The sequence below is a fragment of the Centroberyx affinis genome, unplaced genomic scaffold (assembly GCF_046629955.1).
Source record: "Centroberyx affinis isolate AG114_WGS23_722 - 3 ecotype Tasmania unplaced genomic scaffold, CSIRO-AGI_Caff_v1 ptg004925l_1, whole genome shotgun sequence".
NCBI classification, from domain to species: Eukaryota; Metazoa; Chordata; class Actinopteri; order Beryciformes; family Berycidae; genus Centroberyx; species Centroberyx affinis.
In genome coordinates this window covers 27,501-55,102 of record NW_027282419.1, presented here as the reverse complement: position 1 = coordinate 55,102, position 27,602 = coordinate 27,501, and the positions used below count along the sequence as shown (strand labels likewise).

Genomic DNA, 27,602 nt, shown 5'->3' with positions numbered 1-27,602 from the left:
TAAAATGTTAAGAAATGTAACATAGAGCTGGCTGACAGAGCTAAAAACAAAACACCGTGGCCACCATGATGCTATAGCAGTATTACTGAGTACTGTAGTATAGTACTTAGTGGTTGTGTCTTTCTTCATCCCTGCAGACCCGGTGATGGAGTTAGATCCACAGTTAGATTAACAGACTTGTGACCTGAAGGTTGTTCAAGTCCTCAGACCGGCTGGAGAGTCTGGGCGGTGAAAGCAGATAATTCACATTTTCCCTCTAAACTTCATCAGCTGCTGTAAATACGACTCGCAACTTCCTTTTATTTTCTGACTGCAGCCTTTGTGCTCAGTCTGCTGGATAAATAAAGGTTTTTAAAAACGTGATGTGCAAAGCGTGGGTTGGGGTCCAAAATGATCGTATCGATTATAATAAAACTATCTGATAATTAGACATGAAATGTCGGTTTGGGGCTTAATGGATCCTCTTCAACCTTAAATCCAGTTCACCTGTTCAGTCAACTCTCTTCTGTCTTTGTTGTTGTTGTTGTTGCTCTTCATATTGCTGTGATGTTGCTGTTGTTATTGTTGTTCCTACTGTTGATATTGTTGTTGTAGTTTTTGTTGCTGTTCTTATTCTTGTTAATGTTGCTGTTATTATTGTTGTTCTTATTGTTGTTATTGTAGTATTTTGTGTTCTTGTTCTTTTTGTTGTATTGTTGTTCTTATTGTTATTAGTTTTGTTGTCATTGATATTGTAATGTTTGTAGTGTTTGTATTGTTACTGTTGTTTTAATTGTTGTATTTCATGTTGTTCTTATTGTTGTTGATGTCTGTTTGTCTACAGATCCTCCTCCTCCATCGATGCGTCTGAACTCCGTCCTTCTGCCAGACCGGGCCGAGGAGGTTCTAACCGCCGGCTCCAACTTCACCCTGCGTTGTCACGGCAACGGTTCGGTCCGTTGGTCCAGCACGGCGTTTCGTCTGCGTTACCGGGACGCTCTGGGGGACACGGTGGCGGTGAGGCGGTCGGAGCCGAGACACACCGGGACGTACAGCTGCGGGTACGGGAACCAGAGCCTGAAACACCTGGACGTCTGGATTCACCTCTTCGTTAAAGGTGCAGCTGGAGGCTTAGAGTTTAACTTTAATTTGTTCAAGCGACCTTTTGGTACGATGTTGCTGCTGTAGTCTTACCATCCATATACAGCATATCCTGATGGAGGCTGCCATTAAATAGATTATATGTCTTCTGATCGGTCAATTCATCACGATGCTACTACATCGTAACACTACCAAAATAAACAAATCCAGTTTCCCATAATGCACCTCTCCAGACCCCTCCAGACCGTTCGTCACGCCGCGCAGCGTCCCGGACATGAAGGAGGGGAGGGACTTCCTGTTCGAGTGTCTGCTGACCGACCCGTCCGTCACAGACCCGGCCTTCCGGTCGGAGGCGGCTCACGCCCCCCTGCCGAGGGGCATGAACGTGACCTTTGACCCCCGGAGAGGAGCGCTGGTCCGAGGACTGAGAACATCTTACAGCGGAAAATACATCTGTTCAGCCTGGAGAGACGGCAGAGAGGTTTCCTCTGATACACTCCACCTGCTGGTGGTGCCCAGTAAGACCTGTCTGTCTGCCTGTCTGTCTGTCTGTCTGCCTGTCTGTCTGTCTGTCTGTCTGTCTGCCTGTCTACCTGTCTGCCTGTCTGTCTGCCTGTCTGTCTGTCTGTCTGTCTGTCTGTCTGTCTGTCTGCCTGCCTGCCTGCCTGTCTGCCTGTCTGCCTGTCTGTCTGCCTGTCTGCCTGTCTGTCTGTCTGTCTGCCTGTCTGCCTGCCTGTCTGCCTGTCTGTCTGTCTGCCTGTCTGCCTGCCTGTCTGTCTGCCTGTCTGCCTGTCTGTCTGTCTGTCTGTCTGCCTGTCTGCCTGTCTGCCTGCCTGTCTGTCTGCCTGTCTGTCTGTCTGTCTGTCTGCCTGTCTGTCTGCCTGTCTGCCTGTCTGTCTGTCTGTCTGCCTGTCTGCCTGTCTGTCTGTCTGTCTGCCTGTCTGCCTGCCTGTCTGCCTGTCTGCCTGTCTGTCTGTCTGCCTGTCTGTCTGTCTGTCTGCCTGTCTGCCTGCCTGTCTGTCTGCCTGTCTGCCTGTCTGTCTGTCTGTCTGTCTGCCTGCCTATATAATAATTAGTTGGGGTCTAATTCATAATGTGTAAAGCTGAATGGGCAGAGAACAACACTAACAAATCTTTATCTGTCTACCTGTCTGTCTACCTGTCTGTCTACCTGTCTGTCTTCCAGGGTTACGTTCTCCTCCCTCTGTGTCCATCAGTCAGGATGAAATTGTCCGTCTGGAAGGAGAGAAGCTGGAGCTCACCTGTCTGTCCAGTAACCCCTCCCACTTCTACAACCTCACCTGGACACACACACACACACAGGTCAGAGGTCAGAGGTCACCTGTCTGTCCAGTAACCCCTCCCACTTCTACAACCTCACCTGGACACACACACACACACAGGTTTATTGTTTATTTGGATCCACATCAGTTGTTACCAAGGCAACAACGACTGTTCCTGAGGTCCAGGAAGACATTTTGGAAACAATATAAACTGCAGTTCAGCTGTTTTTTTTCTCTCTCTTGAACCTAAAGTTTCCGGGTCGTTTGTGTGGGAGGAGTTTGTTGAAACATTGATGAGAAAATCAGAATTCATATTTGCAGATCAGTGTTTTTCTGCTTATAAATCCTCTAAGTGTCTTCCATGTGTCCCGGTGTTTCCAGGTGTTGGACGTCAGCAACAAGCGTCACTATAGCAACCGGCGCCTGTACATCAACAGCACAGTGACTGTCGCCGCTGTCAATCACACACACAGCGGAGCCTACACTTGTACTGCTGTTAATGAAGCCGGGGTCGCCACGGCAACCGCAAGACTCAGAGTAGTGGGTAAGGAGGGATGGAGAGAGGGAGGGAGGGAGGGGTGTTAATGATATTCAGGAGTGTTAGATATTCACTCTCTCTCCTCTTCCTCCTCCTCTTCCTCATCAGACGGTCCCTACCTGAAGGTCTACCTGCAGCCTGTGCAGCACGCTAACGTTAGCGCCAACACAACAGGAGTCAGTGGGGAGCTGGCTGTGAGCGGGGCTAACGTTAGCGGTGCTAGCAGAGCGGAGGTGTATGAAGGTCAGGATGTGAAGCTGACCTTTGTGATAGAAGCCTATCCTCCAATCATCTCCCAGCGCTGGACGACACCAACACACAACAACAACACAACGTACCAGGAGAGCTACACTGTAAACAACTACAGGTTAATATTCTTATTATTCATTATTATCATTATTATTATTACTATTATTAAAGCCCAAAATAATGTGAAAATGACGTTCCTCCACCACACTTTGGATTCTGTGACAAAAACACAAATTGGACACCACAGTATTCAGTTCAGGGTGAGCTAACGGTTCAGTTTAGGAAGCAGGTGCTTCTCTCAGAACTGACCAGGCCTGGAAGACATCAGGAAGCAGGCAGGAACAGGAAGGAAGGAGGCAGGATCAGGAAGAAAGGAGGCAGGAACAGGAAGGAAGGAGGCAGGAACAGGAAGGAAGGAGGCAGGAACAGGAAGGAAGGAGGCAGGAACAGGAAGAAAGGAGGCAGGAACAGGAAGGAAGGAGGCAGGAACAGGAAGGAAGGAGGCAGGAACAGGAAGAAAGGAGGCAGGATCAGGAAGGAAGGAGGCAGGATCAGGAAGAAAGGAGGCAGGAACAGGAAGGAAGGAGGCAGGAACAGGAAGGAAGGAAGCAGGAACAGGAAGGAAGGAGGCAGGAACAGGAAGGAAGGAGGCAGGAACAGGAAGGAAGAAGGCAGGAACAGGAAGAAAGGAGGCAGGAACAGGAAGCAAGGAGGCAGGAACAGGAAGAAAGGAGGCAGGAACAGGAAGGAAGGAGGCAGGACAGAGCTGAGAAGATCCAGGATGCTGGTCCTGCTGCTGAGGGGTCATGAGCTTATCAATGAAACACCAGGGAGGAGGGAGAGAGGGAGGGAGGGAGGGAGGAAGAGAGGGAGGAAGAGAGGGAGGGAGGAAGAGAGGGAGAGAGGGAGGAAGAGAGGGAGGGAGAGAGGGAGGAAGAGAGGGAGGGAGGGAGAGAGGGAGGAAGAGAGGGAGGGAGGAAGAGAGGGAGAGAGGGAGGAAGAGAGGGAGGGAGAGAGGGAGGAAGAGAGGGAGGGAGGAAGAGAGGGAGAGAGGGAGGGAGGGAGAGAGGGAGGGAGGGAGAGAGGGAGGAAGAGAGGGAGGGAGGAAGAGAGGGAGAGAGGGAGGAAGAGAGGGAGGGAGGGAGGAAGAGAGGGAGGGAAGGAGGGAGGGAGGAAGAGAGGGAGGGAGGGAGGGACCATCTGAGAACCCTGTGAAGCCACAAAGACCTGAGCTGCAAGCCTCTGTCCTGGGGAGGGGGAGTGCCTTAAAGGAGGAGGAGGAGAAGTGATCGTTGCCTTAAAGGAGGAGAAGGAGTGATTGTTGCCTTAAAGGAGGAGGAGGAGTGATCGTTGCCTTAAAGGAGAAGAAGGAGTGATTGTTGCCTTAAAGGAGGAGGAGGAGTGATCGTTGCCTTAAAGGAGAAGAAGAAGTTATTGTTGCCTTAAAGGAGGAGAAGGAGTGATTGTTGCCTTAAAGGAGGAGGAGGAGTGATTGTTGCCTTAAAGAAGAAGGAGTGATTGTTGCCTTAAAGAAGGAGGAGGATTGATTGTTGCCTTAAAGGAGGAAGAGTGATTGTTGCCTTAAAGGAGAAGAAGGAGTGATTGTTGCCTTAAAGGAGGAGGAGGAGTGATTGTTGCTTTAAAGGAGGAGGAGTGATTGTTGCCTTAAAGGAGGAGGAGGAGTGATTGTTGCCTTAAAGGAGGAGAAGGAGTGATTGTTGCCTTAAAGGAGAAGGAGTGATTGTTGCCTTAAAGGAGGAGGAGGAGTGATTGTTGCCTTAAAGGAGGAGGAGGAGTGATTGTTGCCTTAAAGGAGGAGAAGGAGTGATTGTTGCCTTAAAGGAGGAGAAGGAGTGATTGTTGCCTTAAAGAAGGAGGAGGAGTGATTGTTGCCTTAAAGGAGAATGGAGATTGTTTGCTTGCTTGCGCTTGTGATACCTGTTATCGCCTCACCTGTTATCGTCTCACCTGTTATCGTCTCACCTGTTATCGTCTCACCTGTTATCGCCTCACCTGTTATCGCCTCACCTGTTATCGTCTCACCTGTTATCGCCTCACCTGTTATCGTCTCACCTGTTATCGCCTCACCTGTTATCGTCTCACCTGTTATCGCCTCACCTGTTATCGCCTCACCTGTTATCGCCTCACCTGTTATCGTCTCACCTGTTATCGTCTCACCTGTTATCGTCTCACCTGTTATCGCCTCACCTGTTATCGTCTCACCTGTTATCGCCTCACCTGTTATCGCCTCACCTGTTATCGCCTCACCTGTTATCGTCTCACCTGTTATCGCCTCACCTGTTATCGTCTCACCTGTTATCGCCTCACCTGTTATTGCCTCACCTGTTATCGTCTCACCTGTTATCGCCTCACCTGTTATCGTCTCACCTGTTATCGCCTTGTCTCACCTGTTATCGTCTCACCTGTTATCGTCTCACCTGTTATCGTCTCACCTGTTATCGCCTCACCTGTTATCGCCTCACCTGTTATCGTCTCACCTGTTATCGCCTCACCTGTTATCGTCTCACCTGTTATCGTCTCACCTGTTATCGTCTCACCTGTTATCGTCTCACCTGTTATCGCCTTGTCTCACCTGTTATCGTCTCACCTGTTATCGTCTCACCTGTTATCGCCTTGTCTCACCTGTTATCGTCTCACCTGTTATCGTCTCACCTGTTATCGCCTCACCTGTTATCGCCTCACCTGTTATCGTCTCACCTGTTATCGCCTCACCTGTTATCGTCTCACCTGTTATCGCCTCACCTGTTATCGCCTCACCTGTTATCTCCTCACCTGTTATCGCCTCACCTGTTATCGTCTCACCTGTTATCGCCTCACCTGTTATCGCCTCACCTGTTATCGCCTCACCTGTTATCGTCTCACCTGTTATCGCCTCACCTGTTATCGCCTCACTTGTTATCGTCTCACCTGTTATCGTCTCACCTGTTATCGCCTCACCTGTTATCGCCTTGTCTCACCTGTTATCGTCTCACCTGTTATCGCCTCACCTGTTATCGTCTCACCTGTTATCGCCTCACCTGTTATCGTCTCACCTGTTATCGTCTCACCTGTTATCGCCTTGTCTCACCTGTTATCGCCTCACCTGTTATCGTCTCACCTGTTATCGTCTCACCTGTTATCGCCTTGTCTCACCTGTTATCGTCTCACCTGTTATCGTCTCACCTGTTATCGTCTCACCTGTTATCGCCTCACCTGTTATCGCCTCACCTGTTATCGTCTCACCTGTTATCGTCTCACCTGTTATCGCCTTGTCTCACCTGTTATCGCCTCACCTGTTATCGTCTCACCTGTTATCGTCTCACCTGTTATCGTCTCACCTGTTATCGCCTTGTCTCACCTGTTATCGTCTCACCTGTTATCGCCTCACCTGTTATCGCCTCACCTGTTATCGCCTCACCTGTTATCGTCTCACCTGTTATCGCCTCACCTGTTATCGCCTCACCTGTTATCGCCTTGTCTCACCTGTTATCGCCTCACCTGTTATCGTCTCACCTGTTATCGCCTTGTCTCACCTGTTATCGCCTCACCTGTTATCGTCTCACCTGTTATCGTCTCACCTGTTATCGCCTTGTCTCACCTGTTATCGCCTCACCTGTTATCGCCTCACCTGTTATCGCCTTGTCTCACCTGTTATCGCCTCACCTGTTATCGCCTCACCTGTTATCGCCTTGTCTCACCTGTTATCGCCTCACCTGTTATCGTCTCACCTGTTATCGTCTCACCAGTTATCGTCTCACCTGTTATCGCCTCACCTGTTATCGTCTCACCTGTTATCGTCTCACCTGTTATCACCTCACCTGTTATCGTCTCAACTGTTATCGTCTCACCTGTTATCGCCTTGTCTTACCTGTTATCGCCTTGTCTCACCTGTTATCGTCTCACCTGTTATCGTCTTGTCTCACCTGTTATCGTCTCACCTGTTATCGTCTTACCTGTTATCGCCTTGTCTCACCTGTTATCGTCTCACCTGTTATCGTCTTGTCTCACCTGTTATCGCCTTGTCTTACCTGTTATCGCCTTGTCTCACCTGTTATCGTCTCACCTGTTATCGTCTTGTCTCACCTGTTATCGTCTCACCTGTTATCGTCTTACCTGTTATCGCCTTGTCTCACCTGTTATCGTCTCACCTGTTATCGTCTTGTCTCACCTGTTATCGTCTCGTCTCACCTGTTATCGCCTTGTCTTACCTGTTATCGTCTTACCTGTTATCGTCTTACCTGTTATCGTCTCACCTGTTATCGTCTCACCTGTTATCGCCTTGTCTCACCTGTTATCGCCTCACCTGTTATCGTCTCACAGAGTTGGCCTATAGATAGTAAAAAAATGGCAGAAGAAAAGAAGACAAGTGAACCAAATTGGTCAGAGGAGGAAAAGATTATACTCCTGGAGGAAAACAATAAAAGAAAGCACATACTAAAAAGTAAATTTGATCCACAAATAACAGTAAACAGAAAACAACAAATGTGGGAGGAAATTGCAACAAAAATTAATTCAAGCGTCTGGTGAAGAGATTCATCCAAGAGGTCAAAATAAAATACGACAACTTCTTAATTTATCGCCATAAACTCGGCCATGTTGAGGTTAAGATAGAGTCAGAGGGACTTTAAGTTTTTTCCATTCTTTGGTTGCTAAGGTCTTTTGTGTAACGGTTTAACTTTAAGGGACTCCTTAAGTATAAGACCAAGATAAGGAGAAAACCTTAAAAACTTAAGTGAACATTTTAAGGAAACCTTAAGGAGGAGACTTAAGGGTGTTTTGTGCAACCAGTTTTATTTTAAGGAAACGTAACTCGGACTTTAAGGAAAATCTTAACTTAAGGTGTTTTGTGCCACCGGCCCCAGGCCTTTAGTGCTGGGAACAAGGAACTCTCTCTTTTCATGCACAGAGCGTGGATTTGCTTTTTCAGAGTTTGTGCTTATTTTACAAAATGTCAGGAGATCAGGCTGAGTAAGAAACTTATGCACGAGTGATCCCAGCATGTCGGATCAGAACTGGCTCAGCTTTCATCAGATTTTATTATTATTATTTAGTATTAAAGCTCCTTACATGTCATTACCATGCTGGTTAGCATCGGCAGGCTAGCTAGCCAGCAAGGGTAGCTTTGGCTAAAAACAAACTTTCTGTCTTTAAGGTGGTATTGTTGGTATTAGCCGTGTATTAAGGTGGTATTGGTGGTTTTCGCTGTGTGTTAAGGTGGTATCTGTTAAGGTGGTATTGGTGGTTTTGGCCGTGTATTAAGGTGGTATCTGTTAAGGTGGTATTGTTGGTTTTGGCCGTGTATTAAGGTGGTATCTGTTAAGGTGGTATTGTTGGTTTTGGCCGTGTATTAAGGTGGTATCTGTTAAGGTGGTATTGTTGGTTTTGGCCGTGTATTAAGGTGGTATATGTTAAGGTGGTACTGTTGGTTTTGGCCGTATATTAAGGTGGTATCTGTTAAGGTGGTATTGTTGGTTTTGGCCGTGTATTAAGGTGGTATGTGATAAGGTGGTATTGGTGGTTTTGGCCGTGTATTAAGGTGGTATCTGTTAAGGTGGTATTGTTGGTTTTGGCCGTGTATTAAGGTGGTATCTGTTAAGGTGGTATTGTTGGTTTTGGCCGTGTATTAAGGTGGTATGTGTTAAGGTGGTATTGTTGGTTTTGGCCGTGTATTAAGGTGGTATGTGTTAAGGTGGTATTGGTGATGTTGCAGGTCCGAGGCGAGCCTCCTGCTGCGGAGGGTGAGGCAGGAGGACAGAGGTCGCTACTCCCTACATTTCTCCTCCTCGTTCTTCAGTGACTCCCAGAACATTGACCTCCGAGTTTATCGTAAGAAACTCCTGCGCCTCCTCCTCACCACTGGGCTTCTTTTAGTCCTTCTCTCCTTCATTTTCTTCATCAGCTTCTCCTCATCCTCCTCCTTAGTACTCTTCTTCCCTTCCTCTTCTTTCTTCTCCTTCTCCTTCTCTTCCTCCCAAATGCATATATCTGTAAATTGAAAACATCCGTAGATCTGTAAATTTGTCAACAAATTCATTTTAGTCTAAAACTAAAACTAAATTGTCTTTGCCCTTTTAGGTAACACTATAAAATAATAAATGTTTATAAGCCCTTAATAAACAATGAATTACTGATGAATTACTGATGAGTTCATGTGGATTTAATCATGAATTCATTATTATCAATTATTTATCCATTATATCTTAATGTATAACAAATTAGTACATCATTAGTAATGACATTATTTAAATCTTTGTATTTGATTTTATTGTAAGGAAACATGAAAACAATAAGCTATTTATGAGGTAGAATTAACCCAACATTCTAGTTAATATGAACCAACATTTGGATTGAATACAACCCATCTTGCTGTGTTAGATTAACCCAGCGTCTGTTCTGTCCAATAGTTACCCAGCTGTGTTGGAAACGACATAAACTGGGTTCCTTTCAATTCAGCAGTTTGTGCAAATGTCAACTATACTGTGTCACTTTGGGTTTCCACTGGTCTGTTTGGTCAAATCCAGTCAGTTTGAGAGCAGTCATGTGATTTTCTTGCAGGAAGTGAACAATAAAATATAATTACTGTCACTATAGTTTTGTTTGTCTTTCCTTTCCTGTCAAGTCATGGCAACAAATGTCTTACTAAACATTAGCAAATGTTTAATGAATATTATTTGCTGCAACTTTAGATTGGGGCTGCAAAACATCTACAACTGTTTAACAGATTGTTAATAAATATTCTATTCTATTCTAACAAATATTTTATAATAAATGAATAAAAGTGTAAATACTTTGTCAAGCATTTAGATATCATCTGGTAATGATCAACAAATTATTTGTTCATCATTAATTATGAATAATGATTTCACATGCTCCCTAGGAAGTTATATGTACACTACATTAGGTAATGTTTTACAAATTATGTATTAGCAAAAGTATTCTTGACTTATAAATAAATCAAATACAAAGATTTAACTAATGTCATTACTAACGAAGTACTCATTTGTTATAAATTATTAAGATATAATTGATAAATCATTGATAATAATGAATTGATGATTAACTCTACATGAACTCACCATTAATTCATCAGGCTTATAAAAGTTCATTATTTTAAAGTGTTACGGTTTTATTTTTTGTAATTATATTTTTATTCACATCCTTTTCTTTGCTGTTGTACTGTCCCAATTATCTCTCTGGGTTAAAATTTTATCCTTCCAGGTTCTCCAACTGCTGTAGTCAAACTGAAGAATGGCACTCTGACCTGTAGAAGCTCTGGATACCCCTTACCCACAATCCTGTGGTACATCTGCCCCGGGGCCATGGACACGTATGTAGACACAATTTTTTAGTGTGAAAAATATGCAGATTTCAAAATCAGATCAGATCTAACTGACTTTAATTCTAATCCCTGGACAAACTGAGAAAATCTGGGTGGGTACTCTGAAGGAGTAATGTGTGTTGTGTATTGGCAGGTGTGGAGATAACACCACATATCATGTTTCTTCAACTGATGTAACCTCCAATCCAGAGGAGGAAGAAGAGGGGGAGGTGTGGAAACATCTCAGCCTGCCGCTGTCGATTAGTGATGATGTCACTGTGGAGTGTGTGGCCTACAACCATGTGGGGGTTTCTCGCAACGTCTTTCTCTCCTGTAAGTCTGAGAATCAAACCATTTTGGTTCATCAATGAAAATATTGATTCTAATATATTTCATATCATGTCAAATATTGTGGTATGTTGTATTATTATTAATATGTTATGGTTGTATTCAGCAGCTGTACATCTGGCTACTATAAGATTACCTCCTAAGGTTTTCACCCCAACTCTGATTGGAGCATTGGGCGCTGCTACTGTCTTCTTCCTGTTCCTATTGGTCGTCCTCTATAAATATAAACAGGTAAGCTTGTCTGTTGTTGGTTTCTGATGGTAGGTGCAAAATATGAAATGTGCGATATATTGTTTACATACACACTGATACCCTGATTACTGGGAGTAATCATTCTTAATCTTAATTTACAGTGTTTACATGGTTTGAAGTAGTGCTTTTTCTCTTATAACTCAGTTTGCATGGATTAATTTAATAATAGTCTTCTGCTTGTCAGTCCACTACACCATGATGTTTGCCTTGTGAATCCAACATCCTGGTTACTGCGTCTGGTGACCTTTGACATTCACAATTTGACAAAACCAAAAGAAATTTGACTATGGCATTTACATGCCCCAGAAAATGGAGAAATTGAACAGAAACCTGTTACATATTCCTGTTTCTCTTTCCATTTCAGAAACCCAAGTATGAGATTCGCTGGAAGATCATTGAGAGTAACCATGGCAACAACTATACTTTTATTGACCCCACCCAGTTGCCATACAACCAGAAGTGGGAGTTTCCAAGAGACAAACTCCGCCTTGGTAGGAGCTGACGGTCCAGTTCAAAACCAAACTCTACTACCTTCCCCCTCTGCTTCAGTTTCAACCCAATTAGAGACCATCAGAATCCTCTGTACACTTTATCATCCCTCTGTACCCTCTGTACCCTCTATCATCCCTCTGTACCCTCTATCATCCCTCTGTACCCTCTATCATCCGTCTGTACCCTCTATCATCCCTCTGTGCCCTCTATCATCCCTCTGTACCCTCTGTACCCTCTATCATCCCTCTGTACCCTCTATCATCCGTCTGTACCCTCTATCATCCCTCTGTACCCTCTATCATCTGTCTGTGCCCTCTATCATCCCTCTGTACCCTCTGTACCCTCTATCATCCCTCTGTACCCTCTATCATCCGTCTGTACCCTCTATCATCCCTCTGTACCCTCTATCATCCGTCTGTACCCTCTATCATCCCTCTGTACCCTCTATCATCTGTCTGTACCCTCTATCATCTGTCTGTACCCTCTATCATCCGTCTGTGCTCTCTATCATCCCTCTGTACACTCTATCATCCCTCTGTACCCTCTATCATCTGTCTGTACCCTCTATCATCTGTCTGTACCCTCTATCATCCGTCTGTACCCTCTATCATCCCTCTGTACCCTCTATCATCCCTCTGTGCTCTCTATCATCCCTCTGTACACTCTATCATCCCTCTGTACCCTCTGTACCCTCTATCATCCGTCTGTACCCTTTATCATCCCTCTGTACCCTCTATCATCCCTCTGTACCCTCTATCATCCCTCTGTACCCTCTGTACCCTCTATCATCCGTCTGTACCCTTTATCATCCCTCTGTACCCTTTATCATCCCTCTGTACCCTCTATCATCCCTCTGTACCCTCTATCATCCCTCTGTACCCTCTGTACCCTCTATCATCCGTCTGTACCCTTTATCATCCCTCTGTACCCTCTGTACCCTCTGTACCTCTATTATCTGTCTGTACCCTCTATCATCCCTCTGTGCTCTCTATCATCCCTCTGTACCCTCTATCATCCCTCTGTAACCTCTATCATCCCTCTGTACCCTTTATCATCCCTCTGTACCCTCTGTACCCTCTATCATCTGTCTGTACCCTCTATCATCCCTCTGTACCCTCTATCATCCGTCTGTACCCTCTATCATCTGTCTGTACCCTCTATCATCCCTCTGTACCCTCTATCATCCCTCTGTACCCTTTATCATCCCTCTGTACCCTCTGTACCCTCTATCATTCGTCTGTACCCTTTATCATCCCTCTGTACCCTCTGTACCCTCTATTATCTGTCTGTACCCTCTATCATCCCTCTGTACCCTCTATTATCTGTCTGTACCCTCTATCATCCATCTGTGCTCTCTATCATCCCTCTGTACCCTCTATCATCCCTCTGTAACCTCTATCATCCCTCTGTACCCTTTATCATCCCTCTGTACCCTCTGTACCCTCTATCATCTGTCTGTACCCTCTATCATCCGTCTGTACCCTCTATCATCCCTCTGTGCTCTCTATCATCCCTCTGTACCCTCTATCATCTGTCTGTACCCTCTAACATCCCTCTGTACCCTCTATCATCCGTCTGTACCCTTTATCATCCCTCTGTACCCTCTGTACCCTCTATCATCCGTCTGTACCCTTTATCATCCCTCTGTACCCTCTGTACCCTCTATTATCTGTCTGTACCCTGTATCATCCCTCTGTACCCTCTATTATCTGTCTGTACCCTCTATCATCCATCTGTGCTCTCTATCATCCCTCTGTACCCTCTATCATCCCTCTGTAACCTCTATCATCCCTCTGTACCCTTTATCATCCCTCTGTACCCTCTGTACCCTCTATCATCTGTCTGTACCCTCTATCATCCGTCTGTACCCTCTATCATCCCTCTGTGCTCTCTATCATCCCTCTGTACCCTGTATCATCCCTCTGTACCCTCTATCATCTGTCTGTACCCTCTAACATCCCTCTGTACCCTCTATCATCCATCTGTACACTCTATCATCCCTCTGTACACTCTATCATCCCTCTGTACCCTCTGTACCCTCTATCATCTGTCTGTACCCTCTATCATCCCTCTGTACCCTTTATCATCCCTCTGTACCTCTATCATCCGTCTGTACCCACTATTATCCGTCTGTACCCTCTATCATCCCTCTGTACCCTTTATCATCCCTCTGTACCTCTATCATCCGTCTGTACCCACTATTATCCGTCTGTACCCTCAATCATCCCTCTGTACCCTCTATCATCTGTCTGTACCCTCTATCATCCCTCTGTACCCTTTATCATCCCTCTGTACCTCTATCATCCGTCTGTACCCACTATTATCCGTCTGTACCCTCTATCATCCCTCTGTACCCTCTATCATCTGTCTGTACCCTCTATCATCCCTCTGTACCCTCTATCATCCCTCTGTACCCTCTGTACCCTCTATCATCTGTCTGTACCCTCTATCATCCGTCTGTACCCTCTATCATCTGTCTGTACCCTCTATCATCCCTCTGTACCCTCTGTACCCTCTATCATCTGTCTGTACCCTCTATCATCCGTCTGTACCCTCTATCATCTGTCTGTACCCTCTATCATCCGTCTGTACCCTCTATCATCCCTCTGTACCCTCTTTCATCTGTCTGTACCCTCTATCATCCCTCTGTACCCTCTATCATCCGTTTGTACCCTCTATCATCCCTCTGTACCCTCTATCATCTGTCTGTACCCTCTATCATCCCTCTGTACCCTCTATCATCCCTCTGTACCCTCTGTACCCTCTATCATCTGTCTGTACCCTCTATCATCCCTCTGTACCCTCTATCATCTGTCTGTACCCTCTATCATCCGTCTGTACCCTCTATCATCCCTCTGTACCCTCTATCATCTGTCTGTACCCTCTATCATCCCTCTGTACCCTCTATCATCTGTCTGTACCCTCTATCATCCCTCTGTACCCTCTATCATCCCTCTGTACCCTCTATCATCCCTCTGTACCCTCTGTACCCTCTATCATCTGTCTGTACCCTCTCTCATCCCTCTGTACCCTCTATCATCCGTCTGTACCCTCTATCATCCCTCTGTACCCTCTGTAACCTCTATCATCTGTATGTACCCTCTATCATCCCTCTGTGCTCTCTATCATCCCTCTGTACCCTCTATCATCCCTCTGTACTCTCTATCATCCGCCTGTACCCTCTATCATCCCTCTGTGCTCTCTATCATCCCTCTGTATCCTCTATCATCCCTTTGTACTCTCTATCATCCCTCTGTACCCTTTATCATCCCTCTGTACCCTCTATCATCCCTCTCTACCCTCTATCATCCCTCTGTACCATCTTTACCCTCTATCATGCCTCTGTACCCTCTATCATCCCTCTGTACCCTCTATCATCCCTCTGTACCTTCTGTACCCTCTATCATCCCTCTGTACCCTCTATCATCCCTCTGTACCATCTTTACCCTCTATCATGCCTCTGTACCCTCTATCATCCCTCTGTACCCTCTATCATCCCTCTGTACCTTCTGTACCCTCTATCATCCCTCTGTACCCTCTATCATCCCTCTGTACCCTCTGTATCTTCTATCATCCCTCTGTACCCTCTATCATTCCTCTGTACCCTCTGTACCCTCTATCATCCCTCTGTACCCTCTGTAACCTCTATCATCTGTATGTACCCTCTATCATCCCTCTGTACCCTCTGTACCCTCTATCATCTCTCTGTACACTCTACCATCCCTCTGTACCCTCTATCATCCCTCTGTACCCTCTGTACCCTCTATCATCCCTCTGTACCCTCTGTAACCTTATCATCTGTCTGTACCCTCTATCATCCCTCTGTACCCTCTATCATCCCTCTGTACCCTCTATCATCCCTCTGTACTCTCTATCATCCGCCTGTACCCTCTATCATCCCTCTGTGCTCTCTATCATCCCTCTGTACCCTCTATCATCCCTCTGTACTCTCTATCATCCGCCTGTACCCTCTATCATCCCTCTGTGCTCTCTATCATCCCTCTGTACCCTCTATCATCCCTCTGTACCCTCTATCATCCCTCTGTACCCTCTATCATCCCTCTGTGCTCTCTATCATCCCTCTGTACCCTCTATCATCCCTCTGTACTCTCTATCATCCGCCTGTACCCTCTATCATCCCTCTGTGCTCTCTATCATCCCTCTGTACCCTCTATCATCCCTCTGTACCCTCTATCATCCCTCTGTACTCTATCATCCCTCTGTACCCTCTATCATTTCTCTATACCACAGGTGCATGCTCGTGCAGCGACCGGAAGCAAAGTATTTATTCTCTGTTCATGTTTGTTGTTTTCACCGTTTTCAATCTAATGTCTTAATCGTTGTTTGCAGTAATCAAGTAGATCAGTGAAGCAGTAGGCACAGTGCTCACATTTCATCTCTTTCATCTCTGTACCCTCTCATCCCTCTGTACCCTCTGGGTGGTCTCGCTGTGTTTGGTGGGTTCATGAACAAATTGAAAAAGACCAATGTGCTTGACCTTTGACCCCTCTCTCTGTTAGGTGCTGTGGTGGGGTCAGGAGCGTTTGGGAAGGTTGTGGAGGCGACGGCTTACGGTCTGGGAACCAACGATGTTACCCGGGTCGCCGTCAAGATGCTCAAACGTAAGTTAACAAATCATCCTCACCTCTATCATCCCTCTGTACCCTCTGTTCACCACTATTATTATTATTGTTATTATTATTATTATTATTATTGTTATTATTATTATCATTATTATCATTATTATTATTAGTAGTAGTAGTAGTATTATCATCATAATTGTTATCAGTAGTAGTAGTAGTAGTAGTATTTTGAAGTCAGGCACATGGGAAATTATCCCACCAGACAAACCTGGTAAATGATGTGTGTGCATGTGTGTGTGTGTGTGTGTGTGTGTGTGTGTGTGTGTGTGTGTGTGTGTGTGTGTGTGCATGTGTGTGTGTGTACGTGTGTGTGTGTGTACGTGTGCATGTGTGTGTGTGTGTGTGTGTGTGTGTGTGTGTGAACAGCCAGTGCTCATTCAGAGGAAAGGGAAGCTTTGATGTCTGAGCTGAAAATTCTCAGCCATCTTGGTTACCATGACAACATTGTTAACCTGCTGGGCGCATGCACTCGCGGAGGTACACTCATTTTAATAATTACTATAAATATATAACTATAAAATGTTACTGTGTAACTATATAACACCTGCAGAGTTATGGTAAATATAATAACAATAAATGTAACTATAACTGTACAACTAACTATAACTACTTAACTATATATAGCACTATATAACACTATACAGCAGTAACTATAACTATACATATTGTAATAGAACTATAACATAATAATATAACTACAGGAGAACTTATTCTAGTATGATCAGTGGAACAGTGTCCGTTTAACCTTTAACCTTTATCCACAGGACCCATGCTGATGATCACAGAGTACTGTAGCCATGGCGACCTGCTCAACCTCCTGAGGGGGCGGGCCCAGGACTTCCTGGCAGCCATTTTGAACGTGGAGGAAGTGGAGGGGGAGGAGCTTTATAAAAACATGGCCGCCCAGCAGGCGCGAATCAGAACGTACGATTTCTTTAGTCAAAGCCCAAATGAAGATGGAAGATTTTATGATTTTTTCATTAAATGTTCTATACAACAGTGTAAAACATGTTGGATGTATTTTACACCACAGGTAGTTTGTTAAAGTGTTTAAATCTCTTTAACATTGATGTTCTTTATGGATAATGAGACTGGTTGCCAAGATATCAGTGGTAATTTACAGATGTACAGTGCACACAGTTATGGTTATGGTTACTATGGTGATGTGTCTAGAGAATTATCGTTACCACGGTGACTAGCTCCATAATCCAAGTGAAGAGCGTCCTCTCTGGGATTACCGGTCAAACCAAATACTGGAGCCTCAGAGACTCAGCAGGTTTATCTCCCTTTATCTCTAAAAACCTGGAAAAACGGCCTTGAGTTTCTGAGATGCATCCTGAGGTCAGAGGTCACACACATTCAGCTATAAACTATGTGTGTGTGTGTGTGTGTGTGTGTGTGTGTGTGTGTGTGGCAGTGACAGTGGAATTTCGTGCTGTTCAGAATACCAGGAGATGCAGCCGGTCCTCTCCCCCAGCCAGGCAGACCAGGGTGAGAAAACAAACACACTCTCCTTCTCTCTCTCTCTCTCTCTCTCTCTCTCTCTCTCTCTCTCTCTCTCTCTCTCTCTCTCTCTCTCTCGCTCTTCTTGCTCGCTCGATTTCTCTCTCTCTTGCACACACCCCATGCTGCCACAGCGCCTCCTGCAGGACACTCAGGGAACAAATCCACTGAACACATGGAGACAGGATCAGGAAACTCCCATGATGCCTCAGTTATCTGTAGAGTAAGAATCTGGTCTGCTGTTCTGTGATCCACATCGTTCCTCCTGAATCTGAGGCTCCACAGTCGGTCGGTTTCCTCCCAGCAGCTTGTCAGAAGATTTCCCAGCAGGCCGAGCGGTGAGATTCCTCCAGAGTTGGAACAAACCCTCCGCTCCTTTTTTAAAGATGGAGACCATCACACCTGTCTGACAATCCAAAGGCAACTTTCCTGAAATCCGTCTGATATCCAAGAGACGCGTCAACCATGAGCCCAACAACATCCAGATCCTTCATCGTCTCAGGATGGATCTGCTCCAGCTGGTTCCTCTCCAGCTCTCTGACCAGGAACCTTCAGGAGAAAGAACCCAGACAGGAGGCTTTTATAACACTGACACTGATAAACACTTTTCTCTTTTCTTTTCGTTTTGGGCTTTATTTATCCCACCAAACATTTTTGGCTACATGGACTTCGTCAGGGTGATTTCTCTCTGACCTCCTCAGTGACCTCTGACCTCTGCAGTCTTCAGCTCTGCCTCCTGAACAGATGGACAGTCTGTCAGGTTCAGGAGTTCCTCAAAATCCTTCCACCTTCTGACAAAGTTCTGCTGAGAACAGCTTGGTGACGTCCTGCCGTCCCATCCTGAGGCTCTGAACGGTTTTCAAGAACCTCTTTGAGGCCTGGAGGTCTGGAGGTCTGGAGGTCTGGAGGTCTGGAGGTCTGGAGGCCTGGAGGTCTGGAAGCCTGGAGGTCTGGAGGTCTGGAGGTCTGGAGGCCTGGAGGTCTGGAGGTCTGGAGGCCTGGAGGTCTGGAGGTCTGGAGGCCTGGAGGTCTGGAGGCCTGGAGGCCTGGAGGCATAGGTGTCATTTACACTGGGGATGCTGGGGACATGTCCCCACCACTTTTTGAAATGGCTGATTTTGTCCCCATCACTTTTTAAAAGCATAATTTGTTAAAAATGTTCTGAAAAATAGCTTGCACCAAGAAATGTTAACTAACAAATGAGAACGGTGAGAAAGGTTTATTTGCACAATAAGAGAACATACAATGCAATGTAAATATAGAAGAAACAAATGCGCATTGTCCAAAAAAAGTAATGTAAGCTAAAAAAAAAAATCCATGTAGTTTGTTCGATATTTCACATTATTTGCGCACAGCCAGTTCTCGAATGGACCTCCATGGCACCTGCTGTGGCTGCAATTGCAAAGTCTCTATTAAACATACCAGCATTTCATTCCGCTCTCGTGTGGTGGACACTTTACTTCGAGATCAAATTATTTGTTGAGGTGAACAGTTTTTACAGGGAAGAGGAAGAGGGAGAGAGCCACTGGAGGAAAAAAGGAGATTGAAGAGCAGGGGAGGGCATAGGTGTCATTTACACTGGGGGCGCTGATTCCAAAATTACCCAAAAACGTGCATGCGCCGATCAGTAACGTTAACAAATTCTTGATACAGTTTATTCTTGTCCATGTTTCCGTTCTCTCTCTGTGAACATGACAAACAGCCATGCTGTTGAGTTGGGTTGTGACATTGAAGAGCGAAGCCAGGTCTTCAAAAAAAAACGTTTTTCATCTCAGCCCTTATGTCCCCACCACTTTTCAACACAAAGTGACGCCCTTGCCTGGAGGCCTGGAGGTCTGGAGGCCTGGAGGCCTGGAGGTCTGGAGGCCTGGAGGCCTGGAGGCCTGGAGGCCTGGAGGTCTGGAGGCAGGCAGACAGGCAGGCAGACAGGCAGACAGGCAGAGAGGCAGACAGACAGACAGGTTTCTCTGCAGTTTGTCATCAACTAGGAAAAACTCCAACCCAGTGCTCCCACTGCAACCCAGTATATCCAGTCTCTTTGATAGTCTCTCTCTCTCTGTCTCTCTTTCTCTCTCTCTCTCTCTCTCTCTCTCTCCCCTCTCTCTCTCTCTCTCCCTATCTCTCTCTCCCTCTCTCTCTCTCTCTCTCTCTCTCTCTCTCTTTCTTTCTCGCTCTCTCTCCCTCTCTCTCTCCCTCTCTCTCTCTCTCTCTCTCTCTCTCTCTCTCTCTTTCTCGCTCTCTCTCCCTCTCTCTCTCTCTCCCTCTCTCCCTCTCTCTCTCTCCCTCTCTCTCTCTCTCTCTCTCCCAGGTGGGCAGACAGACAGCTGGTGTTTTGGTGACCTCATGATGTTCTCCTACCAGGTCGCCCAGGGCCTCCACTTCCTGTCCTCCAAGAACGTAAGAGTAACACACACACACACACACACACACACACACACACACACACACACACACACACACACACACACACACACACACACACACACACACACAACCCTAACTGGGCAGTAGGTAAGATAAGACTTATTGATCTTTATTGAACTTTACTGACATATGTGGGGAAATCTAAAATCTGTCTGTCTGTCTGTCTGCCTGTCTGTCTGTCTGTCTGTCTGTCTGTCTGTCTGCCTGTCTGCCTGTCTGTCTGTCTGTCTGTCTGCCTGTCTGTCTGCCTGTCTGTCTGTCTGCCTGCCTGTCTCTCTGTCTCTCTGTCTCTCTGTCTGTCTGCCTGTCTGTCTGTCTGCCTGCCTGTCTCTCTGTCTCTCTGTCTCTCTGTCTGTCTGTCTGCCTGTCTGTCTGCCTGTCTGTCTGTCTGCCTGTCTGTCTCTCAGTGTATCCATAGAGACGTAGCAGCGAGGAACGTCTTGCTGACCGATCGTCGCGTCGCCAAGATCTGTGACTTCGGCCTGGCGAGAGACATCAGAGAGGACGACAGCTACATCGTCCAGGGCAACGTCAGTCTGGTTTCTATGGTTACAGTTACATCGTCAGGGGCAACGTCAGAGTGGTTTCTATGGTTACAGTTACATCGTCAGGGGCAACGTCAGAGTGGTTTCTATGGTTACAGTTACATCGTCAGGGGCAACGTCAGAGTGGTTTCTATGGTTACAGCTACATCGTCAGGGGCAACGTCAGTCTGGTTACTATGGTTACAGTTACATCGTCAGGGGCAACGTCAGTCTGGTTACTATGGTTACAGTTACATCGTCAGGGGCAACGTCAGAGTGGTTTCTATGGTTACAGTTACATCGTCAGGGCAACGTCAGAGTGGTTTCTATGGTTACAGCTATCACCATGGTTACAGTTTGGTGATATTACAGTAGGCTGAGTTGGGGTTTATTGTCCTGGGTCTGTTATGAATAAGTTTGTTTATTCTTATTATTAGTCGTAGTATTAGTAGTGTTACAGTTAGTATCAGCTGAATATCTGGAACTATGAGGTTTTTATTCTTGTTGTTGTTGTCAGGCTCCAAAAACATGACAGCTCCATGTTCTGATCCTTATGAGGAGGAGCAGTACTAGCAGCAGGAGCAGCAGGAGCAGTACTAGCAGCAGGAGCAGTAGGAGCAGCAGGAGCAGCAGGAGCAGCAGGAGCAGTACTAGCAGCAGGAGCAGTACTAGCAGCAGGAGCAGCAGGAGCAGTACTAGCAGCAGGAGCAGTAGGAGCAGCAGGAGCAGCAGGAGCAGCAGGAGCAGCAGTAGCAGTACTAGCAGCAGGAGCAGCAGGAGCAGTACTAGCAGCAGGAGCAGCAGGAGCAGTACTAACAGCAGGAGCAGTACTAGTAGTATTAATAGGAGTATTCTCCAGCCCATCTGCCGTAAAGTGGATGGTTCTAGAAAGTATCTTTGATAGTATTATCAATATTGATATTGTGTTACTATTAATATTGAAATGATTAATATTAATATTGATATTATTAATATGAATATTGATATTATTTGCAGGCCCGTCTGCCAGTGAAGTGGATGGCTCCAGAAAGTATCTTCCAGTGTGTTTACACCGTTCAGAGCGACGTCTGGTCCTACGGAGTTTTACTGTGGGAGATCTTCTCTCTGGGTAACTAGGACAACTGACCAGGGCAACTGACCAGGGCAACTGACCAGGACAACTGACCAGGGCAACTGACCAGGGCAACTGACCAGGACAACTGACCAGGGCAACTGACCAGTTAACTGACCAGGACAACTGACCATGACAACTGACCAGTTAACTGACCAGGACAACTGACCATGACAACTGACCAGTTAACTGACCAGGACAACTGACCAGGGCAACTGACCAGGGCAACTGACCAGGACAACTGACCAGGGCAACTGACCAGTTAACTGACCAGGACAACTGACCATGACAACTGACCAGTTAACTGACCAGTTAACTGACCAGGACAACTGACCAGCACAATCTACTAGGCTGGGTTGCACCAACTGGTCTTTACTAAGCCTCTTTGTCTTTAGAGTGGACTAAACTGAAGCCCGGTCTTAGCCACGCCGGTCTTAACCACGCCGGTCTTAGCGATGTGCGTCACACAGCTGTGGCTGTTGCCTAGCAGCGTGCGTTGCTAGGATACATTGTTAACAATCTCCCGCTGTCTTGCTAATTTGTTGCTAATCGTTTCTAATTTGCGGCAAAGTTATGGAGGATCAAAGAAAAAGAAAAAGCAATTTCACGGACATTGAGATAAGAAAATGAATAGAGCTGCACAGACAGCTCAGGAAAAGCCAAGCGGTCCGACTCACTCGTAAGTCGGAGAGAATAACGGAGGCTGTAAAGGATCAGACTCAGCAGCCTTCATTCAGAAAACCATGTAAGAAAAAGTGGAAAGACCTCCTGAGGCAAAGAAAGACGTTTCTTTGAAAAAAACGCATCAAACCGGCGGGGGTCCTCCTGAAAACGTCAGTATGCAGTGACATCATCGTTGATGTTTTGGAGAGGATTCCCCGGCTTTACTGGTCTGGTCTGGTCTGGTCTGGTCTGGTCTGGTCTGGTCTGGTCTGGTCTGTGTGGAAAGCGGCAGAATGGACCGACCGCTGGAAGAGAGAGATTCTCTCTAGAGATGATGTGGTTCATGACGAGAGCAGAAACGTTACTGTGAATTGTGAAGTGTGAATAATGTATATAATAATAAATATAATGTGCAACGCGGGTGACAGCTCTGCATTGTGGTCTGACACAAACTGCAGGTCAGGTCCAGGTCTTCAGTGAGTTCTAACAGATCTGTCCTACAGAATTCAAACCTCTCAGTCGGCTCCTCATCATTGTTTATGTCCAGTGGATTTCTTCTGTCCCTAAGGACTCTCTCCCGTCTAAAAGCTCGTTGTGAAGTCGATATACGAGACGCGCCATCGTCAAGCTGTGCTGTTGCTATAGAAACGGCCTGATTTCGATTTCACGCCTGCTGTGGACTAGGCGTGAGATCTACGGTCTGAGTGAGAAGAAGCTTAAGCTCCTGGAGATTAATTCTACTATCTATCTGTCTATCTACCTGTCTGTCTGACTGTCTACCTGTCTGTCTGTCCATCCAGGTAAAAGCCCCTATCCCAACGTTGCCGTGGATACCAATTTCTACAAGATGATCAAAGATGGCCGCCACATGGCTCAGCCGGACTTCGCTCCTGCAGAGATGTGAGACAATCAGATCAGTTCAGATCAGATCAGATCAGATCAGTTCAGTTCAGTTCAGTTCAGTTCAGTTCAGTTCAGTTCAGTTCAGATCAGTTCAGATCAGTTCAGATCAGATCAGATCAGATCAGATCAGATCAGATCAGTTCAGTTCAGTTCAGTTCAGTTCAGATCAGATCAGATCAGTTCAGTGTGTTCTAACTATAAGAGCAGAGTTAGAACTGCAGCGGCGGGTTTTTCAGTCGAGGCGGAGGGTTAGACAGGCGGAGGGTTCGACAGGTGGAGGGTTAGACAGGTGGAGGTTAGACAGGCGGAGGGTTCGACAGGTGGAGGGTTCGACAGGTGGAGGGTTCGACAGGTGGAGGTTAGACAGGTGGAGGGTTAGACAGGCGGAGGGTTAGACAGGTGGAGGTTAGACAGGCGGAGGGTTCGACAGGTGGAGGTTAGACAGGTGGAGGGTTAGACAGGCGGAGGGTTAGACAGGCGGAGGGTTCGACAGGTGGAGGTTAGACAGGTGGAGGGTTAGACAGGTGGAGGTTAGACAGGCGGAGGGTTAGACAGGCGGAGGGTTCGACAGGTGGAGGTTAGACAGGTGGAGGTTAGACAGGTGGAGGGTTAGACAGGTGGAGGTTAGACAGGTGGAGGTTAGACAGGTGGAGGTTAGACAGGTGGAGGTTAGACAGGTGGAGGGTTAGACAGGTGGAGGTTAGACAGGTCCTGGCTGAGGACCTTGAGCTTGCTGAGGATTTTATTTCTGTCAGACTGTCAGCTGAGTTTAAACCAAACCTTAATAATATTTATTTGTATTCTAATGTCATGCAGGTTTTATCTGAGATTATCTAAACACCTTCTGTGAGGTGGTGGGTGTGGTTTGGACTCAAACATCTCTTCTCCTCCTCTCTTTCTCCTCCCTTCTCCTCTCCTCCTCTCCTCCTCTCCTCCTCCTCTCCTCTCCTCCTCCTCCTCTCCTCCTCCCCTCTCCTCTCCTCCTCTCCTCCTCTCCTCCTCCTCTCCTCTCCTCTCCTCCTCTCCTCTTCAGATATCAGTTGATGATTCACTGTTGGAGTTTGGAGCCGACAGAGAGACCAACTTTCAACACTATTGGTCAGCTCATTAAGAGGCTCCTCCCCCCAACCAATGACATGCTGCCACATCACAACAACCAGGTGAGGACAGACAGACAGACAGACAGACAGACAGTTAGACAGACAGACAGACAGACGGACAGTTAGACAGACAGACAGACAGACAGACAGACAGATTTAGGGGGCGTGTCCACCAGCTGACCTGTTGAGCCTTGGCTGCATCAGCTGAGCTGGAGCTGAGAAGAGTCTCCAGGTGTTGTTGCTATGCTAAACGTTAGCCTAGCTAACATTAGCTCTTGGTCCCGCCCCTGCTTCATCCTCATTGGTTGGTTGGACTCTGAAATGACATTGATAAGCAGCGCACTTCAGAAAAGTTGAAATAGTTTCAACTCGAGAACAGGTCCAGGACAGGTCCAGGACAGGTTCAGGACAGGTCCAGGACTGGTCCAGGACAGGTCCAGGACTGGTCCAGGACTGGTTCAGGACAGGTCCAGGGCTGGTCCAGGACAGGTCCAGGACAGGTCCAGGACTGGTCCAGGACTGGTCCAGCCTCACGGCGCTCAGTGCTAAAAAGAGGTCAGGTATCTGTTTTGGGTCGTAGGAGCTGAAAGCCGCTTTTCCACTGGAGTTGATGGAAGAACAGCTCCAGCAGGTCTTTGGGCCTAACTCTGCTTTTCTTCTTCTAGCCAACCTACAGAAACCTCCAGGAGAGCAGAGAAGAAGAAGAAGAGTCCAGAGAAGAGAGGTTGAAGAGAGGAGAGGAAGAGGAGCACGGCCAGCGAGGTAATGAGAGGAAAATGATGTCAGCCATCTGCAGTTAATGATGGAGCTGACTCCTCCTTGTTGTTCCGCTCCTATCGGTCTGACTCCTCCTCGTTGTTCCGCTCCTATCGGTCTGCCTCCTCCTTGTTCCGCTCCTATCGGTCTGACTCCTCCTTGTTGTTTTGCTCCTATCGGTCTGACTCCTCCTCGTTGTTCCGCTCCTATCGGTCTGACTCCTCCTTGTTGTTCCGCTCCTATCGGTCTGACTCCTCCTCGTTGTTTTGCTCCTATCGGTCTGACTCCTCCTCGTTGTTCCGCTCCTATCGGTCTGACTCCTCCTCGTTGTTCCGCTCCTATCGGTCTGACTCCTCCTCGTTGTTCCGCTCCTATCGGTCTGACTCCTCCTTGTTGTTTTGCTCCTAGAGCCCCAGGAGGAAGACGAGGCAATGATGAAGAACATCTACCAGGTTTCCTGAGGAACTGCTGAGTTCTGTATGGATCAGTTTCACATGTTCTCATGGGTTTTAATGTTTCCACTCTGCTTTATTTCAATGCTGTGTTTCTTATCATAGATAGATAGATAGATAGATAGATAGATAGATAGATAGATAGATAGATAGATAGATAGATAGATACTGTGTACTACTGTGTTTCTGTCGTCTCAACAGAATTGAACAGACGGTTAATTTCTGTCTGTTTCTGACTGAACTGATCATTTCATCACTGATCCATCTGATTGATTAAGTGTCCCCAGAAACATTACTAACTAACACAGTTCATGTTCCTCCATCATGGAGACAGGCTGCAGCAGACTGGAGATCAAACTGTAAAGACTCTATAAAATATGTCTTATATCCAGAGGTGGAAAGTAACTAAGTACATTTACTCAAATACTGTACAATTTTGAGGTACTTGTACTTTACTTGAGTATTACCATTTTATGCTCCTTTAAACTTCTACTCCACTACATTTCAGAGGGAAATATTGTACTTTTTACTCCTCTACCTTTATTTGATAACTTAAGTTACTAGTTACTTTACAGATTCAGATTATTAATACAAAATATAATCAACTAATAAACTGTGATGTATTATTATAGATTACTGTAAGCTACCCAGCAGTATATAAAGTAGTGGAAATCAGCCCCACCTTTTCCAGCTGCAACATTAAAGTGATGTTTACACATTAATGCATCAATAATTATAATTCAATAATATAATATATACTGTATTATTCTGAAATGGGCCATTCTGCATAATGAGTACTTTTACTTTTGTTGCTTTAAGTACATTTTGATGCTAATACTTTTGTACTTTTACTTAAGTAACATTTTGAATGCAGGACTTTTACTTGTAACAGAGTATTTTTATACTGTGGTATTTCTACTTTTACTGAAGTAAAAGATCTGAGTACTTCTTCCACCACTGCTTATATCTTATTCTGATTACTGCCAGGTAGTTTTGGATTACTTTGCCACCAAAATCTGTAGAATGTTAACTTCAAACAATATTCAGTTTTTTTTTTAAAGTTTTTCAGTAATGTGAATGAAATCAGACAGAAGAGGAGGAGGAGTTTCTAAATGTCTGATATGATGATTATCCAGAACTTTAATCAGTTTAAATGTTTTCTTAACTATCTGATCAGTAATATGTAATCCAAATCATTCTGTTTACTACAGTAACTAATAGATTACAGTTACTATTGTGTAATCTGATTACTTTAATCCCATTACATGTAATGGGATGTTGTTGTTTTATTATCATTACTTGTGTTTTTATAATCAATGTGTAAAAATAAATTAAAATCAGTAACAGCAGTCTGATTTATTTCTAATCCTTCATGTCTCCGGGCGGAAAGCTTCACTCAACCTCACTTCACACACACACACACACACATACACACACACACACACACACACACACACACACACACACACACACACACACATACACACACACACACACACACACACACACACACACACACACACACACACATACACACACACACACACACACACACACACACATACACACACACACACACACACACACACACACACACACACATACACACACACACACACACACACACACACATACACACACACACACACACACACACACACACACACACACACACTGACAGGTGGTGAGAGAGATAATCCAGGTAATTCTCTAATGCATGTCAGGCAAAGGCTGTGTGTGTGTGTGTGTGTGTGTGTGTGTGTGTGTGTGTGTGTGTGTGTGTGTGTGTGTGTGTGAGTGTGTGTGGGAAGGCGTGGCTCTACAAAGGCTAATTGTAGCTTTCTAATCCTCCTCCTCCTCCTGCTCCTCCTCTTCCTCGCTTGGACGCTGCTGGTTTTGGTTTTGATTTACTTGGATCCAGACCAGAGAGATCAGGTCAGTGTGACGCTTTACTTCGCTTCAC

At 46.0% G+C, this 27,602-nt stretch overlaps 1 protein-coding gene across 2 annotated transcripts; it reads left to right on the top strand.

Moving 5' to 3' along the window:
* Nucleotides 1-829: 829 nt before the first annotated feature.
* Nucleotides 830-26,937, top strand: LOC139666290 (macrophage colony-stimulating factor 1 receptor 2-like). Of its 2 annotated transcripts, none has more exons than XM_071545463.1 (21): nucleotides 830-1,096; nucleotides 1,314-1,598; nucleotides 2,267-2,403; nucleotides 2,745-2,907; nucleotides 3,010-3,268; nucleotides 8,861-8,976; nucleotides 10,369-10,477; nucleotides 10,623-10,801; nucleotides 10,926-11,047; nucleotides 11,433-11,559; nucleotides 16,081-16,182; nucleotides 16,570-16,680; nucleotides 16,968-17,127; nucleotides 17,621-17,694; nucleotides 20,015-20,103; nucleotides 20,538-20,660; nucleotides 21,651-21,762; nucleotides 23,229-23,328; nucleotides 24,365-24,491; nucleotides 25,097-25,193; nucleotides 25,596-26,937. In XM_071545463.1, exons 1-21 carry the CDS (start codon nucleotides 841-843, stop codon nucleotides 25,646-25,648), a joined length of 2,901 nt encoding a protein of 966 aa, XP_071401564.1. In that variant the 5' UTR covers nucleotides 830-840; the 3' UTR covers nucleotides 25,649-26,937. The 2 variants fall into 2 exon arrangements, with proteins under 2 accessions (XP_071401564.1, XP_071401563.1); XM_071545462.1 differs by having other exon boundaries at nucleotides 10,923-11,047.
* The last annotated feature ends 665 nt before the right edge of the window (nucleotides 26,938-27,602 follow it).